The sequence below is a fragment of the Podarcis erhardii genome (genome assembly GCF_964252035.2).
Source record: "Podarcis erhardii genome assembly, chromosome: 9".
Taxonomy (NCBI): Eukaryota; Metazoa; Chordata; class Lepidosauria; order Squamata; family Lacertidae; genus Podarcis; species Podarcis erhardii.
The window spans coordinates 12882241-12902574 of NC_138512.1; the positions used below are offsets into that span (position 1 = coordinate 12882241).

Genomic DNA, 20334 nt, shown 5'->3' on the forward strand with positions numbered 1-20334 from the left:
CCAACGTTTTCCAGGAGTTGTTCCAGCTCTCCACACCAGTCATCTTTTTTATAACCCCACAGTTCCCATCAGGACCAGCTGGAACAGCCAAAAATCAGGGCTAATGGGAGCTTAATTCCCAAATATCTGAAGGCCCCCCAGGTTGGGGAATATTGCTCTATCTAGCTTAAAGAGCAGCGTGGTGTAGTGGATGAGTGTCAGACTAGGGCCTAGGAGACCAGTGTTCAAATCTCCACTCAGCCAAGAAGTTTACTGGGTGACCAGTCCGTGCCTCTCAGCCTAACCTACCTTTCAGGGTTGTTGTGGAGATGAAATGAGGAAGAGGAGAACCATGTACACTTCCTTGAGCTGCCCGATGGAAAGGTGGAATATAACTCCAATAAATGAATATATAAATAGCAGGGAAGCTTGAAGTTCCTAAATGCTCATAGCCTTAAAGGGAATTTGCCTACTTAAGAAAATTGCACAATTAGCGTGAGCTGTCACATAATGTCATCAGCTTCCACGATGGTGAAAGCTGCCTCGTGGGAGACTTTATATAAAAGAGCTATCACATTACCATAAAAGCTGCACACCAGCCCTAAGCACGGGATTCTCAATTGAAATGGTGATATTGCACCCATAAATGAAGAGGTCTTTTGAGTCATCCTCTCACAAATGATACACAAATTGGGGAAAAGTGAGTTTTGGTGGGTGGCAATGTGAGGGGTAGAAAGCATTCACCACAAAAAACCAAGGAAAAACTTATAATTTATTCAATTAAGATGACCAGAGCGCCCACCTAAATTTACCTGAGAACATCCACTGATAGCAATTACTTATGTCTACAGCAACCCGTTACAAATCAAACTCAATTATTTGAATTAAAGCTCTTAAGTCTAAAGAATTCAGAGGTTCTGCAGCATGCATAATAACCTTGTATTGAGTCTTGTGCGTGGGCGACCTTTGAAGTTGTCTTGTTCTCACTGGCAGAACTACACCATCTTTTACCTTGCTTCCCTTATAATAAAGTTGATGCTTCACTTTAAAACTCATCTAAGGGTGCTGTGTGAGTGAAAATGGAACAGGAAGGTTGCAGCAAATAAGGTAGAGTGTAGTTATGTATGTCATAACATCCCATATAACCAAGTTTGAATGCCCAGACCGCAAAATACAGATGCGTAACACATAAATGTTATCTAGATGACTTTTCCCGACACAAGAGAGAGAACAAGAAACAAACATTGCATCCCACGTGCGAATAGCACAATAACTCAGTACTGTTGCTGCAACAGTTATGAATCAGTCACTGAGTATCCTGGCTCCGTTATGCATAAATGGCAATCACACATATACTACAGTCGTAGTGTACTGTTACAGGATTACAAGCAAGAATAGCTACTGCCATGTATTCTTTAGCACATAAAGGGTAGATTTATACCCAACTTCCATGGCTACCATTTCCTTCTGCCTGAATCTCACACCACTTGAGATAACCTTCTAAATTCGCTGACCGTAGGCAGTGCTATAATGCTAGGGGCCAACCCAGAAGTGGAAGGAATGCTAGCTGACTCTGACGATAACTCTGGACTTCAGAATTGCGTTTTGGTGTTACTGTCATAATATGGAATCCAATACCCGGAAAGCAGCAATGCATAATAACATATTAAAATCAGCTCAGAAATGGTCCCCCTTTCGAGGCACTACAGCAGTGGTAGTAAATATGGCATCCTCCAGATGTTGTTGTACAACTCCCATGTCCCTGACCGTTGACTATGCTGGCTGTGGCTGATCTGAGTTGGGAGTCCAACAATCTCTGCACATCATGCTGGCCTCTCCTGAACTCTAAAACAGAACGCAAGGCACCATCACAGGGGAACCCATAAAGCTTCCATCTGTAAGAGGTCTGTTGATTCAAAAAGAAAAGAAAAGCCTATTGGACTATGGATGAATTAAAAATGAAATCCCTTTCCTTTTTCGCTCACATGCAAAATGGAGCTCGTAAGGTAGAGAATAACCTGTTTCACTGAATAACCTGTGTTATACAGAAAGGAAAACTCCCTAACCAATGAACTGGTTTCTTAGGTGAAAATAAAGCCATGCTCCAATATTTATCATTCACAAGGAAATGCGAATGTGTAAACATAAAAAGGAAAGTGCAAGACCCACTGAAATGAATGGGAGCTGCACAACAGCACCAATGGCGCACTTGAACACCTCCCATTCATTTAAATGGAATTAATGCATCACAGGAATGTGTCCTGCATCACTTAACATTTTGGTTATTTCCCCCCCATTAATTGTACTGCAGGTTGCATGACATGGCCCTGATATAAATGCTGAACATCCTAAGTTGGGAAGAATCTTCCTTAAGCTATTTTCGGTCATCTTCTTCGACTAAATTGCACTTTTCCATACCGGAGGCCACTTCTTCATTCAGTGCTGGGGAACCTTTTTCATCGTTCTTCCCTTTGCTTAGAGCCTTCAAGCACTTATCAAGTCTTTTCAAGAACACATCAACATCTTCTTTCGTCATTCCAATGGCTGAAGCAGCATTGAGGTAGGCACAGTGGTATTTGTTTGTATGGGCCATGAAGCCTTTGAAAGTGTAACCACTCACCGTTTGCTGAGACCCAAGGGGAACAACCCTGAAAGGGGAGGGGGAAAGGAAAAAAAGTTACATACAGAAATACACCTAGAAATAAAACACAGAACAACCTAACTTGTTGAACTTTTCAGGGGTAATTATGGTGACTTAAAGGAAAGAGCCAGACATCCTGAGCCAGACATCCTGGAGAGTGAAGTCAAATGGGCCTTAGAAAGCACTGCTAATAACAAGGCCAGTGGAAGTGATGATATTCCAGCTGAACTATTTAAAATTTTAAAAGAGGATGCTGTTAAGGTGCTACACTCAATATGCCAGCAAATTTGGAAAACTCAGCAGTGGCCAGAGGATTGGAGAAGATCAGTCTACATCCCAATCCCAAAGAAGGGCAGTGCCAAAGAATGCTCCAACTACCGCACAATTGCACTCATTTCACATGCTAGCAAGGTTATGCTTAAAATTCTACAAGGCAGGCTTAAGCCTTATGTGGACCAAGAACTCCCAGAAGTGCAAGCTGGATTTCGAAGGGCCAGAGGAACCAGAAGACCAAATTGCAAACATGCGCTGGATTATGGAGAAAGCTAGAGAGTTCCAGAAAGACATCTACGTCTGCTTCATTGACTACACAAAAGCATTTGACTGTGTCGACCACAGCAAACTATGGCAAGTTCTTAAAGTTCACCTCATCTGTCTCCTGAGAAATCTCTATGTGGGACAAGAACCTACAGTTAAAACTGGATATGGAACAATTGATTGGTTCAAAATTGGGAAAGGAGTATGACAAGACTGTATATTGTCTCCCTGCTTATTTAACTTATATGCAGAATTCATCATGCAAAAGGCTGGGCTTGATGAATCCCAAGCCGGAGTTAAGATGGCTGGAAGAAATATCAACAACCTCAGATATGCAGATGACACACCCTTGATGGCAGAAAGTGAGGAGGAATTAAAGAACCTTTCAATGAGGGTGAAAGAGGAGAGCGCAAAATATGGTCTGAAGCTCAACATCAAAAAAACACACGAAGATCATGGCCACTGGTCCCATCACCTCCTGGCAATCAGAAGGGGAAGAAATGGAGGCAGTGAGAGATTTTACTTTCTTGGGCTCCATGATCACTGCAGATGGTGACAGCAGTCACGAAATTAAAAGATGCCTGCTTCTTGGGAGAAAAGCGATGACAAACCTAGACAGCATCTTAAAAAGCAGAGACATCACCTTGCCAACAAAGGTCCGTATAGTTAAAGCTATGGTTTTCCCAGTAGTGATGTATGGAAGTGAGAGCTGGACCATAAAGAAGGCTGATCGCCGAAGAATTGATGCTTTTGAATTATGGTGCTGGAGGAGACTCTTGAGAGTCCCATGGACTGCAAGAAGATCAAACCTCTCCATTCTGAAGGAAATCAGCCCTGAGTGCTCACTGGAAGGACAGATCGTGAAGCTGAGGCTCCAATACTTTGGCCACCTGATGAGAAGAGAAGACTCCCTGGAAAAGACCCTGATGTTGGGAAAGATGGAGGGCACAAGGAGAAGGGGACGACAGAGGATGAGATGGTTGGACAGTGTTCTCGAAGCTACCAGCATGACTGACCAAACTGCGGGAGGCAGTGGAAGACAGGAGTGCCTGGCGTGCTCTGGTCCATGGGGTCACAAAGAGTTGGACGCGACTAAACAACAACAAAAGGAAAGCAAACCTTTTGCTGTTCAGGGAAACCTGTTCAGGGAAGTTTTTAATATGTGACATTTTAGTGTATTTTTTATCTCTGTTGGAAGCCGCCCAGAGTGGCTGGGGAAACCCAGCCAGATGGGCGGGGTACAAATAATAAATTATTATTATTATTATTATATAAGGGCCCAATCCAGACTCTCAACCACCAATGCTGGCAGTCATTGGCTGTGAGACCAACTTGGGATCCAGTTGATCCAGGGCCAGCTCAGCCCTGCCCTTGGAATGCCACACTTTGCGATTTTCTGCAGGCCGGATACTACCAACGCCCCACATAAGGGAGGTTTGGGTTCCAGCTGCCCTCACCTGGGAGCGAGTGCCACTGAAATCAGTGGGATTTGCTTCAGAGTCAACATGCACAGAACCAAGTTGCATGCAAGCTCTGTCCTGCCAAACACTGCATATCTTTTGGGTCAATTTTGAAACTGGCTCCAACTGAAGTGCGGCTTGCACCCAGAAAATTTGCTTCAATGCGTTTTTGAATCTGAGACGTTAACGGAAGTACTTACCTTGCGCCAGACACTTGTCTGGTGAAAAGCATAGATCCAAGCTGCGTGACAGCTGTCCCACTTTGTTTATCTAGCTCTCTGAGTGACATAGCTGAAAATACAAGTTAACAAGGTTACTGTAATTTATAATAATTCCTTTCTACAGCAAACATTAGTAGAAAGTTTTGGGAAAGTGTGTGTGTGTGTGTGTGTGTGTGTGAGAGAGAGAGAGAGAGAGAGAGAGAGAGAGAGAGAGAGAGATGCCTAAGCGTCCCATTCATATGGGGGGGGGGAATCAGCCTATTTATTTATTTTAAACATTTCTATACAGTACCTCGGGTTAAGAACTTTATTTGTTCCGGAGGTCCGTTCTTAACCTGAAACTGTTCTTAACCTGAGGTACCACTTTAGCTAATGGGGCCTCCCACTGCGCCGCTGCTGCGCTATTTCTGTTCTCACCCTGAAGCAAAGTTCTTAACCCGAGGTACTATTTCTGGGTTAGCGGAGTCTGTAACCTGAAGCGTCTGTAACCCGAGATACCACTGTAATTCCCATTAACAACAACAACAAAACCTTCCCTGGACAGTTCAGAAGTGAAAGTCACAAACCACATTTGCCATGATATAATCACCCTCTGTTTTATTACAGCACAGATATCTATTCTTCTCTGCAGATGCAACCATCCCGCAACACCCTAATTACCTAAGGAGATGGGGTTGTGAGGTGTTTCCAGCAGTCTCTCGTTGTAAGCTTCCGCTAATTTCTTCACATTCACCGAAAGGTAAGAAAACATTTCCTAGGGGGAGAGAAGGGGGATCAACTGCTTTTAGTTCTTTCTTTTTCTTTTCTTTTCTTTTCTTTTCTTTTCTTTTCTTTTCTTTTCTTTTCTTTTCTTTTCTTTTCTTTTCTTTTTTTTTTTGCTATTCTTCACTGGAAATTTGTGTCTTCAAGTTTGCCGCCAAGTATTTCCTACTTAATATTTAGATTAATCCGTTAAAACAAAAGCAGAAGCAAGCAGGTTTGAGGTCAACAAAGACCAGGCGCTGCTGGCTAATCAAACAGCATTGAGGAAACCAACAGCAGTGTTTTCCTGCATCTTTTTACAGGAATTATTATTATTATTATTATTAGTTTTTAATATTTAATGCTGCATTGTTTTTAACACTTGATTGGGAGCTGCCCAGAGTGGCCGGGGAAACTCAGCCAGGTGGGCGGGGTATAAATAATAAATTATTAAATTATCATTATTTTACAAGGACCAGCTGGAAGGATGTAACCAAAGACCAGGGAAACTTAGTTGGGCCCAGATAAAGCTTGTATCCCAAAGTAGGTGCTTTCCCCCCTGGGAAATCTGTGTTTTACCACTGAATCTGAGCAAATGGCAGAAAACCCAATTGCTGTTTGCTCCGATTCAGCAGCAAAACACGGATTTTCCTGGGGAAAGCACCAGGACTAGAAAGAAAAAAAAACCACCTCTAGGACACAGACCTGTGCCCAGAAACGCAGCACAAAATGAAGTCTGGATGAGCCCTGAGTTCAAATCAAATTAATTTCTCAGACAGTGTAGTGGCAGGAAAAGTTTCGGAGGCAGGGCAGGGATTAGACCAGCTACCTCTCACAGATCCAACATTATGAGCACTGAAGAGCAACCCATGTCCAACTCCTCACAAAAGCCAAGGAACAATATACACGCCATGGATAGTGGATTTGGCAGAAATCTTCACCCCTTGGCTAATCCCCCAAGCAAGACTACCACTAGGAAGCCCAAACAAAGCAGCTTTCAGAGCCGAGCTTTTAGGAGCTTTTTGCAGCAGTAAAACCAGCTAATTTAAAACCAGGACGTTAAAGCTATTAATTAATTGTGGCTGGCTGACTGAAGTGACATGGTGAAACAAGGGGGAACGAAACAGTAAACACCCGTGATTTATTAAATGATCTGCCTTTCAGAATTATTCCCCCCCCCCCCATTTTAATACGCATCTAGATCTTACAAGCAGCTAACTAAGCAGTTTACCATACAATAAATTAGTAGTGCCATGTATTCGGCAATAGTTTTTGTGAGGCCAAATCCATATCTAACCTCTATTAGAAAATCTGGCTACTCTGTGAAGAATTTACGAGGACTCCAAACACAAGTTTTACTTAAGAGAAATGTAACCAAATTCCATTGATTTTTCTACATTGCAAGTGCTATATTTAACTCAAGACACAAAAGGATCTTATCATACTAGAAGAGTATTGAACAACTTAAGCACTAAAATGCCAGCTAAATTTCCAATGGGGGAAATGAAGAGATTAGATTAAAAAGCCAAGTAAAACAATGCTTTATGCTAGATCAGCAGCGTTTGAGGGAAAAAACAAAAAAAAGTTACCTCCAAAATGTGTGGCATATCCACAGCTCTTAAACGAGTATAACTGAGTATGGATTTCAATAACCAGTAACCCAGAGATATTCACAAATTGCAGTTTTCACAGAAAAGAAAACAGATCTCTCAAATGTGTGTGTGTGTCCCCCAAGTTACACAGTTCAAGTGAGTAGACATGTTGAGTGAGTTATTTTCAGGAGCATTTTGCTGACGCTTTGTTAGAACAGAACCATATGCTACTCTGATGTACGGAGAAGCCATGGTTTGGCAGTATGAGAATGAGCTTTGGGGTCACCTACTTCCCCCTCCCCTTTCCATTCCTTTTTCGTGCCAAGATTAGAAACTTCTAATCGCTTTCTGTGGCAAAGTTTGCCTATCCACAAAATCCAATGTTTTCTCTTTGCCTTCCTCCTTTCCCCATATGCCAAGATTAGAGAGCCAGAGTCTTGTGCCTGGTGCATGTTCATAATGCCAACCATGGTTTAGTGCAGGGGTCAGCAAACTTTTTCAGCAGGGGGCTGGTCCACTGTCCCTCAGACCTTGTGGGGAGCCAGACTCTATTTTGGAAAAACAAAACAAAACACGAATTCCTTTGTCCCACAAATAACCCAGAGATGCATTCTAAATAAAAGCACACATTCTACTCATGTAAAAACACACTGATTCCCAGACTGTCCACGGGCCGGATTTAGAAGGCGATTGGGCCGGATCCAGCCCCCAGGCCTTAGTTTGCCTACCCATGATCTAAACTCTGGGTGGCAGGTAAGTGCCTTTGCTTTTGTGACCCTTAGATTCTGGAAATTGATCTCTTGAGAGGCAGGTCTAACCTCTTTGCCACTAACCTTTTCAAGACAGGTGGGCCTCTAGTCTAAATCAGTGCTTTTTTCCTTAAAAAATGTTTAGGGGCACTCTCATTTCCTACTCATTGAAATACTGCCCCTCAATGAGGCTAAACTTAGATTCACAAAATGTTTAGGGGTATGCGTACCCCTGCGTCCCCCCCAAGAAAAAAAGCACTGGTCTAAATTAACTTGTTTTCTCTGCATGGTTACATGTCATGCGGCTTTTCTGCTGATTGCAGTTTAATTGTACTGATCCTTTCAATTATGGTGCGCTTGTTCCATTTTTTAATAAAATTGCATACTGCTTTATGGGGCCTGAAGGTTTCATAAAGTGGCATACATTTTAATATATAATAAGCTTCTGGAGCAGCGCTGTTTGGCCTGTGCTTGATTTGTGTGCATGGAAATTCCCTAGACATGTGAGGTTTTCTTTTTCTTTCATCTGTAATCATTCACTCGAGCTTAATAGTGGACATGGTTTAGTGTTTCATCTATCTAGACTTTCCAAAATCTTAAGTGGAGCTTGAAAAAAACGCCCAGCAAATGAATGGTTGGAATCCAAAGTGCAATGCATAGGCACCTTACTTTTACCCATAGGGTATTTTCTACTTCCTTTTCAAGTATAGCCCCACCATTACCATAATAGTGGCTGCTGGAAGGAAATGATCTTTCTCCACCTGTGCAGGTGTGAAAGGACTATTCCACACAGACAAGTGGGGAGTTTGGATCCTGCGCCATCTCAACCAGACAAGACAGATTACTGATAGAAAAGCCTGCCGAAAAGCACTACACAGCTCCTCCATTGCACAAGAGTTGCATGAAACTACTAAGATAGGCAGTGCAGTACAGTGGGTAAGGCTAGGTGGGCTAGCAATACCTGCATTCAACTATCTGTTCAGTAGTGGAGCTTAATGGGTGGTTATAACTAGGATGGGAGAAGGATAGATTGCCATTTTCGGGGATGGGTGCTGCCTTAGGGCAAACACTCCCTAGCCCCTAGGCAGCCTGTTTATTTGTCAAAGGTATTACAAAAGCACTGAAAGCCTCCAGTACTTTCTCTGGCCTTGCAAAAGGCTGTCATGGATCCATTTATCGCTCACGGAGGTGGAGAGCATGAAACATTTTCCTTTGCGTCATGCAGAGGGAGGAGGAATCTGGGCCGAGCTATCAGGTTCTGCTGCAGAGATTAACCTTCCCTCTGCAAGACACTGGCTAGGCTCTTTATTGATGCGAGCTCAAATAACCTGCAATAAGATTTGACATGAGGATAAGGCAAGAAAAGGGAGAAAATTATTCTGATTTTTTTTTTAATAGCCTGGCTTCTTTTTTTGAGTAGGTGTAGTGGAACCAATATAGAAAAGAGCACTCAATGTCAAGCTATAAATAGCTCCTGCTGAGAACATAATAGCTGTGCCTCAGCTTTCACAGAGCAAAAGGCAATAAACCACCACTATTAAATTTTACCATTCAGGAACACACACATTCAAAGTATACTAAACAAAAAAGAAAAGCAAGGTGATAGTTCTTATTTCTACAACGAATCTGAAACAAGAAACTGATTCACAACATTTAGAAAATAATGCTTATGGAGCAGAACCACTTTTTCAGTGAAAATATATGGTTGAGTTGCTTAGATTTGCTTCTTCACCAAAATTGTTAGCATCTAATTCTTTATTCGTTATATTAACTAAAGCAATAACAAATGAGTGACATATTAATCATTTTTAAAGATACATGGTCTTCATTGAGCTTTGTCATCTACCAAAGCCAAATTATTTGTGGTTCCCGGCAATTCAAAATGATCCTTAGTATCTGTGGTCCATATTCAGTTGACCCGCTGCACTGGCAGAAGCCGGCACATTAATTCCTGCTAGTGCAATGGGACTTTCTTCCTCCTCTCTTCAAGTGCACTCTATGCTGTCCCCAGATATTCTTTGGAAGGTTTGAGAAAACACCAGAACAGAATAGTTTTTTGGGATGGTGTGAGGAGAAAGGTCCATTGCACAAGCAAAATCCTTATGCTGACAGAACCTTAGCCACAGCTCTACATTCAATACAACCCTAAGTACCGATAAGGTAAAGGTAAAGGTACCCCTGCCCGTACGGGCCAGTCTTGCCAGACTCTAGGGTTGTGCGCTCCTCTCACTCTAGAGGCCGGGAGCCAGCGTGTGGCCAGCGTGACAAAGCTGCTCTGGTGAGCCAGCGCAGCACACGGAACGCCGTTTACCTTCCCGCTGGTAAGCGGTCCCTATTTATCAACTTGCACCCGAAGGTGCTTTCGAACTGCTAGGTTGGCAGGCGCTGGGACCAAATGACGGGAGCGCACACCGCCGCGGGGATTCGAACCGCCGACCATGCAATCGGCAAGTCCTAGGCACTGAGGTTTTACCCACAGCGCCACCCGCGTCCCTAAGTACCGATACTATGAATCTAACCCTCAACTTTGTAGACATATAGACTGACTTTTGAAACCTGTGTGTATGTGGATTGGAACAGTACAATTGTTTTCATTTTTAAATGATAATAGTATATTTGTGAAGAATTATTAGGAATTTCACTTCATTTCATGCCAAGGTGCCACTATGGGACTTTCCTGGAACAATTACAAATTAGCTGTTCCTGCTGGTACCTAGACCGCGGCTCCTCAGATTTCTGGCCAGACTAGTTTCAACATTTCTGTATTAAAGATTGGGTATATTTCCCTCTTCTCTGACTACCTTTAACATGTAAGAGTAAGAACATATTGCCCTTGCAGGAGCTTTCCCTCCCTGCTTCTTCAACACGAGTCACTGATCTGCCTGGGCCTCCTGGCTCGAAGGAAGCAAACTCTGTACAATGACTCATGCAGAGAAGAAATAGGCAGCCTCCTCTTGAGTATGGTGGCGAAATCTGCCATGCGTTTTCAGCAGGAGTGACTGACAGATCCCATCCCATCTGATGCGGTCACAGCAGAATTGACATCAGCTTTCCTCACATCCCAACACACACACACACACACTTTGGGAGGAGTTAGGATCAAAGCAGTGAATCATGCAGTGATGTAGAGAGTGGCTTCCTTCGTATATGCATGCATGTGGGGTACTCTAGATTCACATGGCTCTTATCTTATTGTCAGGGAACTGCCATTGGAGCCAGATGCGGAGGGAAGGCTCCAGAGGGATGCCGGAGAGGGTCCCAGTAGGGAGAGAGGCAGCCCACCTGGTGAGGAAGGAAATCAGCGTAGCACCAGTGGAGAAGGGGGGCAGATGGGGGAATCGGAGAGAAGGCTCCTGGACTCCTCACCGGGGACCAGCGGGGAGAGCACGGGTCCTCCTCTGCCTACACCCTCCCTGCGCAGAAGACTTCCGCGCAGGGAGAGTAGGAGGCGACTGGGCGTCAAAGAACTTTGCTGGAAGAAGTTCAAGAAACGCCCACTGACGGATTCTGCCAGCGATTGAGACAGCCGTCCGGACAGAAATGGTTCACCCAGGTGACTCAGCCAGGTGTGGGGATGACTTATGCACGAGCAACCCCCTAGAACCATTACACTTATTTACCGTATATCTTGTGACATGCGCTGCTAAGAAACTACCGACCTAGACACAGTATATCTTGACATTCTTATTGCAGCAGAAAATGAGGAGGCAGCACCACATGTCACGTTCAACCATTTGTCTGCAGGCCACAGGTTGGAATTTTTTTGTTTTGCTTACACAAAGCGGCACAAAACACAATGGCACAGGCGTCTTAGGCATGAATTAGAGAGGCTTCTATTTTAGGTAGCAGCGAGTCACTTTGTTTCTGCCTAACACGAGAATAGCTCTAAGCTTGCAAAACAATAAAATAATATATTAAATATTCAAGAGTTCAGAGATGCGAGAACTGAAGTAACATGCATTTGTCAAGAATCCCTTACATCAGCAAATCAGAAGATCTCCCACATCACGCTAGAGTGGGGGAAAGCAATGATATAGTATTTGCTGATGTACTGCCAATTCAGGTCAATTATTAGAGATTAGTCAGATTTCCACAAATGCACTTCAGTTAAAGCAGAGGAAACCTTGCAAATATAATCTGGCTACCATTTTGTTTTCTTCTTCTTCCTCTAGGTCCCAGTTGCATTTTGATGTCCCAAGTTTTGTTAGCCTACAAATACTCCCAGAACAGACCCTTTAAAAAATCCCAATGCTTGAGAACCACTCTATTAAGCACCCTTTCCCACATGCAAACACACTCTCTGAAGTGTTGCAGTTCAAGAAAGGGCAGCGACACGCATATAGCTGGGTCTCGTCTTAGTAATTTTACAAAGTTAGGAACAAATTTAGGAGATTCTATTACGAACGAGACACACAGAAGGAATGCCAAATTAAAACTGTACTTCCAATTGTCGTTTTTGTGTTTCCTAGAGTTTAAAGAGGTTGTGGGTGTGATTAATGGGTTGTTGACCAAATAGTCCCTCTGTAACTTCAAGTGCATCACAACACTCACAATTCTTTTCCCCCTGCGCAGGGCTGGTTGTTGCACTGAGACTGTGCTTGTGGACCTGTTTGATTATTTTTAGCTAGGAATCAATAAGGGAAATCATCCCCTATTGATCTTATTAGGCCTTGTTGCAGCCTCATTCATCACAAGGTGATGGCATCTCAACTGCAAGACTTGGTGGTGGTTTGCAGGGACGTTCCTGAATTACTCTCATCATTTCTGGCAGGGAAGTGTTGGGTGGTTGCTTGCAGTTTTTGATGCATGGTCCCATTCCCCAAACATGTTGTGATCGAGACATGTCCACTGCATGCTGCATTCACATCCAGCTCTCTTTTCCCAACGGTCTCACGCAGACCCAGCACACAGTTTCATTTGAGGTTGCAGCCAGGCACTTAATGCAGATAAACCAGGGTGACAGCAAATCAAGGCAAGCGTGGGAAAAAGATACTTGCAAATTTGAAATTAGAGGGCTAGGTAATCCGATTATCAGAAAAATCGTATTGGGTGGTCTTGGGTATGTCTTAGCTATTATAGTCTAAGACCATAATTCAAACCCCAGACAGAATGGAAGGGCTCAGTGGGTTGGCAAGACCACCACTGCACCCACAGCCTAAATAAATAAATAAATAAATAAATAATAAAAAATAATAATAATACAAAAAAATATTTATATCCCGCCCTCCCCAGCCGAAGCCAGGCTCAGAGAGGCTAACAACAGTAAAAGTAACACAATTTACATAAAATCACAATCAATTAATTGAAATACATTCTAAAATCAATTCATTCTAAAATCAATTCAGAATCAAATTAATGGCAACCATTGGGCTAGCGTTCTATGAGGATTACCAAAGGAGGGGGTCAGACTGTGCCTCGGCCAAAGGCCTGGTGGAACAGCTCTGTCTTGCAGGCCCTGCAGAAAGATGTCAAGTCCCACAGCGCCCTAGTCTCTTGTGACAGAGCGTTCCACCAGATCGGGGCCAGAGCCGAAAAAGCCCTGGCTCTGGTCGAGGCCAGCCTAACCTCCCTGTGGCCCGGGAACTCCAAGACGTTTTTATCTGAAGACCGTAAGATCCTCCGTGGGACATACCAGGAGAGGCGGTCCTGTAGGTACGAGGGTCCAAGGCCATATAGGGCTTTAAAGGTTGTGACTCATGCAGACCAACCTGCAGCTTCCAGGATGGAAGGCACCAGGTTGGTCAGAATGTAATGCTAAACCATGACTTAGAATTACATGGGCAAGCCTAAGCAAAGCACCAGGCTCTCATGGCAGACTTCAGAAGGGCAGGGTGATCTATCGTCCAAACCCGCTTTGAAGTCTATATAATTTCTGTTTCATAATTTTTGACCTGGCAATATAACCCGAGTCATGATATGCATTTGTGTTTGTGTGCTATGCAAAAATCACTACGTGGGAAAAACTGTGAAGCCATTTCTCGGTTCTTGCAGCCCCCGTTAACTCTGCTGGCACAGCTCTCCCCTGCCTCCTGCAGGGGCCAGCGAATCACAAGAGCAGATGCCGGCAACAATCATGATGCGAGAAAAACAGTGAAGCCAGCCAATGCCTCTACATAGCTCCATCCTTATTTCAGGTAAAGGTAAAGGGACCCCTGACCATTAGGTCCAGTCGTGGCCGACTCTGGGGTTGCGGCGCTCATCTCGCTTTACTGGCCGAGGGAGCCGGCGTACAGCTTCCGGGTCATGAGGCCAGCATGACTAAGCCACTTCTGGCGAACCAGAGCAGCACACGGAAACGCTGTTTACCTTCCCGCCAGAGCGGTACCTATTTATCTACTTGCACTTTGACGTGCTTCCAAACTGCTAGGTTGGCAGGAGCAGTGACCGAGCAACGGGAGTTCACCCCGTAGCAGGGATTCGAACCGCCGACCTTCTGATCGGCAAGCCCTAGGCTCTGTGGTTTAACCCACAGCGCCTACCTCGTAGCAAATTGTCACAACTTTGTAAGGTTTGGCAAATAGGCACTGGAAAATGTGTTATGTGTTGGAGGGGAGGTTGTGGCCATCACCTACCCCTCAGCTTGAAGGGTATTCCATTAAAGGAATCCGGTGGTCGTGATTCCTGTCCGATGCCCAGGTAGTGGCTAGGGCCATGGCATGACCCTACTGACTCTAGGGGGAAGCTTCCAGTTGATTTGCAATCTCCCCCTATAGGTTGTTAACCCTTGTGTGACTCCCTACAGAGTGGGCAGGAGACAAGTATACTCGGTTTGGATCCAGTGCCTAAGCCATTACCACTCACATTCTGTAACCAATAAAGTTGTGGCCTTTTTTAGCCCATTAACCTAAATTACTTGTGTCCATGTGCCTTATTTCATCACAAAGCGGGGAGCGGGGCCTCGACTCACAACAAGGAATCTTGGTTTAGGACAAACAACCATTTGCTAAACAAGCTGGAGGAGAGGCTGATGTGCTTCCTGGGGGTGGGGAAGAGAGAAATAAGATATGAATCACTTCTTTTCTCATTGGAGAGAATAAGCTTTTTGAGTTTCTTTCATAACCCATGACCTGAAGTTGGTTTGATTGGCAAGCTACCATTGTTCGTTGTAAGTCAAGATTCCTGGTTTGAGCATTCCTGGTTTGTACATGGGAGAAAGAAAGAAGAGGGGGGGGGAGTGACCCAGCCTCACTGAGACTCATCCATGTAGTGCTGAACTATGGATGAACTTTGCATGCATACCAGCCCACTGTGGAAATATGGCACATCCAGTGGTACCTCGGAAGTCGAACGGAATCTGTTCCGGAAGTCCGTTCGACTTCCTAAACATTCGGAAACCAAGGCACGGCTTCCAATCGGCTGCAGGAAGCTCCTGCAGCCAATCAGAAGCTACGTCGGATGTTCATGTTCCAAAGAACGCTCGCAAACTGGAACACTCACTTCTGGGTTTGCGGCGTTCAGGAGCCAAAACGTTCGACTAGCAAGGTGTTCGGGATCCAAGGTACTGAGAAAACAGAGCCTTGGTTGTCAGTCCATTTAAAAACAACAACAAAGACATAGCTACAGGCCAAACAAGAAAGCTTCATGTGCCCACTGCAGCTGAGGCTCCAAAAATGTTGGTTACATGTTTATTACAACTTAAGATGTACTTTGCCATCAGTTAATTTTGAAATATTACCTTTCTTTCTTTTAGCAGCTGTTGATACCCCTTTGTGCCCAAGGTCAGCAATGTAATGAGAACATCTAATGAAGGAGAGGCTGATGCTCTTCCTGGGGGTGGGGAAGAGAGAAATAAGATATAAATCATTTCTTTTCTCATTGGGGAGAATAAGCTATTTGAGTTTCTTTCAGGGTTGTTTCCTGAAGAAAAATCCATTTAAAAACTATATACCTGGGTACATTTTGCTGATCTCCTGTATGAAGGAGTCACTGAAGCCAGCAATGATAGCACCACCTACTGGAACCATGAAGTTTTTGTCCAAACTTTGCACAAACGCATCAATTCGACCTCTTCGTGCTCCCTAAAAAGACAGACACAGAACCAAGATGACCTATCCTTAACCTATGTGATAAACAAGGAGTTGGTCTTTTAAAAACCCAGTTTTAACTGATTTTATATCTACTGCTTTTTGCATTTTTACTGTTGCTACGATAATTGCTTTAGTTTCTGATGTCTTTGATCTGTTTTATATTTGTTTTATGGTTCTCTTTTGCCGGCTAATTAAAAGATAAATAAACCCAGTAGGCGGATGAACAAAGTATTAGTCAAAGCCACTAAGCATCAGTACAGCCTACCAGGAAAATTAGAATTGTCAGTCCTTCTTGGCACATATTTATTTAAAGCAACTCTTTAGCTGCAAAGGCTCCCAGACAGCTCACTAAAAATGACAGTCTGCCTCCAAAAGAAAAAGAGATAGGGAAGGAGGAGGAAAGAAAGGAAACTCAGGCATTTGTTCTTAAACGTCTTGAAGTTTTTTAGAATGACCAGTTGGAAGGGAAATAGTTCTGGGAGAGGAGGAGCCAAAAATAAGTGTGTTGCATAGCTGTAAACTTACAGATTTGAAAATAAGGGACCAGCAGCCTCAGAAATAAGGGACCAGCAGCCTCGGAAATAAGGGATCAGCAGCCAGAATAAGGGATTTTCAGAGAATAATAATAATAATAATAATAATAATAAATTTTATTTATATCCCGCCCTCCCCAGCCGAAGCCGGGCTCAGGGCGGCTAACAACACTAAAACAGTACAACATTATAAAACATTATAAAAATGGATTAAAATGAATTAAAATCAAAATTGCTGGCAACCATAAACTAAAGTTTTGTTCAGCTTCTGAGCCCCTTCGAGCCAAAGGCAGAAAGCCCAGCCAGCAGCCAAACAAAGCCTCAAGCTGTGGTTCCCACAGAGCAGCAACCTGGCAAAGGGGATGCAGCAAGGAAAACCACCGTCACCTCTCCGCTGGGAAGCGCTGAGCAAAGGCAAGTCCCCAGGCAACGCGGCCGATTTGATCGGCACAAGGCATGCAAGCTCCACCCCCAGTCGTTCTTAAGACTCCTTATTGGGTGAGCAACGCAGCCAAGCAACACAGTTGGAGCCTCCCTCCTCCCTGGCCGGCAGGGAGGGAGGGAGAGGAGCTCTTCCTTTGAAACCCAGGAAATTTAAGGGACATCATCAATGAGGGACAGCAGAGGGACATGGCGCTGGGATAAGGGAGTTTCCTGCCAAATAAGGGACGATTGACAGCTATGGTATGTTGTCAGCTGAACTGAACTGACACTGAGAATGGCCCACTTCCCTCCTCGGCCTCCGCAGTATCCTGATAAAATGACTCCTGCTCAGTGACAGTTGAGGGAGGGAAAGAACCAAAGGCAGCTAAGTCTCTTATCAGGGTCTTGCACAATTCCCATTCACGTCAATGGAGCTTGATACAGGAGAAGTGTCTGGTAGATTGTGCCCAGGTTTCTTTACAGGGGCTCCTTTGTTCCTTGTTAAAACTGTTTTGGAAAACCATGTTAAACAATAGAGATTAAAACCACAGGACGGGTCTCTTGCAACACCACTCTTCTCCAAAACGTGCCATGAGGTTTTAGCCACAAAATTCCTGTTCACTAAGAGACCTTTCTGTAAGATCACAAATGCATATCTCAATTTACAGTTGGAGGGTCACTAAATTAATCTGCATTCTCACGCTGAACTGCTTAGGAAGCATGAGTCTTTTAACAGAAAGATTTATTTACATTAACATATTTCTAGCCCACCTAACCAAGGAGACTTAGGAGGCGGCTGGCATTTTAAGAATAGAAAACATGCTAAGATAGAACAGCAGCAGAATAAAATAATCCAGCTAAGATCCTAAAATCAGTAAGGAATAAAACAACAGAACAACATATGCTAAGTTAAAACATCTGTGCAGATAAACATGTTGTCCACCACCACCACCTTAGTGCCAAAAACTCATTATAGGCACCAAGTGTGCAGTCCGATGGTGTGTGCTCCACAAGCAGGGTGCCAACACAGAAAAGGACCTGTCCTCCTGTTCCCCACCTCCTTTTCTTCATCTGGTGGGAGAACTCAGGACAACGACCATCTCAGATAGCATCAGGGGATGCATTGTTTCAGAGTTGATCCCAAGCTACACAGGGCTTTATAGATTATGGTAAAGCCAGTCCTTTGAATTGTACGTAGAATTGCACACAGAGCCATCCAGTGCTGCATCTAACAGCACCTCCAGTCTGTGAATTTGACCCTCAAGGAGTGGAAATCTATTCAAAAAGGTCTGAACACTTATTTCCCAGGTGTGGTCAACCATCTACCAACACTACCACCCTGCCTAGATTGAGCTTTAGAGTGACATTCAGCTCTATTTTGAATACAGTGGTACCTTCGTTTACAACCATAATCTGTTCTGGAGGTCTGTTTGTAAACCAAAACAGGTTGCAACCCAAGACACGCTTTCGCCAATGGAGCCTCAAAAAACAAAACAAAACAAAACAAAAAAGTTCTTAATCCAAAAAAATGGGGTGTAATCCAAAAAAAGGTTGCAAACTGGGACATGCACTTCCGGGTTTGACATGTTTGTAATCCAAAACTTATGCAAACCAAGACGTATGCAAACCAAGGTACCATTGTAGATCCATTGTGATTAATGAGCACAACTAAGTTATATATTAATTTTAATAGGTCAACTCTGAGTACAACTTAGTTGACTACCACCCCAAGAACCCACGTTTACTATAAATTGTGCATCCCCCATCAGCAGAGCAGATCCGTTTTCCCAATGCAAAGCAGAAAACATATAAAAATATAAGTAAAAGTGATCCCTTTGAATGTCTTAACATAAATCATAAACAAACAGGAGCAAAACAGAAAGCAGTGTGCAACCCAGTGGACTAATGGACCAATTGTGCTACTCAGTATTTTCTTGACAAGGCTATCATTAGAAGTGATTTATTATTTCCATTACAGGTGATGTAGAAAGTTAAATTGTTCTTCACATTTTGATCTCAGCGTTCCTATGTAACAGTGGAGCTTTCCACAATACAAATGTTAATTTGGCTACAGCCAGCTCTGAAAATATGTTTGTGAGGATGGGAAGAGTGGTGACTGTCCGGCCTATTGCTTGTTCATTGTCTGCCACACTACTGTCTTTACACGCATCTCATTTCTGGCGTTCAAGGCCTGAGGGGAAAAAAGATAGGGTGGGCGCAAGCCCCACCTGGTTCCCCAGCGCCAGATCTTACCTTCCTCAGGCAATTTAATAACAAGTCTGTGTTACAGAGGTCTCTCATCTTCAAGTTCTTTCATTAGATAATTCTTTATCTCTGGAATTTTCTGGCTTGGCACATCAAAATTCCCCCCACCCCACTCAGTTCTATGTGGTGCAGCTGCCGTAAGACCGCCCCGCCCCAAACCATGTTTTGCAAATCAGGATCCACGCCTGAGGGTACATGCCTACCCCAAAGCAAATTCCCACAACCCTTATCTTGTTGGTATTAATTTAGTTTTGTTCTGCGTGTGTTGGTGCTAGCTTGTTTTCCCATCCAACAGAATCTAATGCCAGCAGCTGGAGTAGGTTAATATCAGTGTATGTTGAACAGTTAGGGAAGGAAGGTGTCATGGGTGCTGTGACATAAGGGATATAGGGAAACAGACCCCACACCAACGTGAATTCCCCACTTCAAATACTTGCATTCCTTGTTTTGCCGTATGCCTTTATCGGCCACAGGACAAGAATTGTTGTTGTTGTTGTTTGGTCGTGTCCGACCCTTCGTGACGCCATGGACCAGAGCACGCCAGGCACACCTGTCTTCCACTGCCTCCCGCAGTTTGGTCAAACTCATGCTGGTAGCTTCGAGAACACTGTCCAACCATCTCATCCTCTGTCATCCCCTTCTCCTTGTGCCCTCCATCTTTCCCAACATCAGGGTCTTTTCCAGGGAGTCTTCTCTTTTCATGAGGTGGCCAAAGTATTGGAGCCTCAGCTTCAGGATCTGTCCTTCCAGTGAGCACTCAGGGCTGATTTCCTTAAGAATGGATAGGTTTGATCTTCTTGCAGTCCATGGGACTCTCAAGAGTCTCCTCCAGCACCATAATTCAAAAGCATCAATTCTTCGTCGATCAGCCTTCTTTATGATCCAGCTCTCACTTCCATACATCACTACTGGGAAAACCATAGCTTTAACTATACGGTCCTTTGTTGGCAAGGTGATCTCTCTGCTTTTTAAGATGCTGTCTAGGTTTGTCATTGCTTTTCTCCCAAGAAGCAGGCGCCTTTTAATTTCGTGACTGCTGTCACCAAGAATTGCATCTTTCCAAATGCAGCTTTTTAAAAGTTCAGTTTCCATAACTACGTATGCCATTAAAATACCTTTAACAAACAGATTTCAGCAACCATCTAAGCCACATTCCTAAAATCCCA

General features: G+C 43.9%; 1 protein-coding gene across 2 annotated transcripts in view; it reads right to left on the bottom strand.

Annotated features, from left to right (window-relative positions):
• Positions 1–731: 731 nt before the first annotated feature.
• SEPSECS (Sep (O-phosphoserine) tRNA:Sec (selenocysteine) tRNA synthase) overlaps positions 732–20334 on the bottom strand; it is a 41631-nt gene continuing 22028 nt past the window's right edge. The window contains exons 7-12 of one of the 2 annotated variants that reach the window (XM_081876366.1): positions 15809–15938; positions 15596–15687; positions 5499–5592; positions 4818–4908; positions 2600–2627; positions 732–1824 (exon numbers count right to left, since the gene is read on the bottom strand). In XM_081876366.1, coding sequence (XP_081732492.1) covers positions 1753–1824; positions 2600–2627; positions 4818–4908; positions 5499–5592; positions 15596–15687; positions 15809–15938 — 507 coding nt within the window. In that variant the 3' untranslated portion in view covers positions 732–1752. Of the gene's footprint in view, positions 2628–4817; positions 4909–5498; positions 5593–15595; positions 15688–15808; positions 15939–20334 lie in introns of both variants that reach the window. The other variant, XM_081876365.1, reaches the window with a different exon arrangement.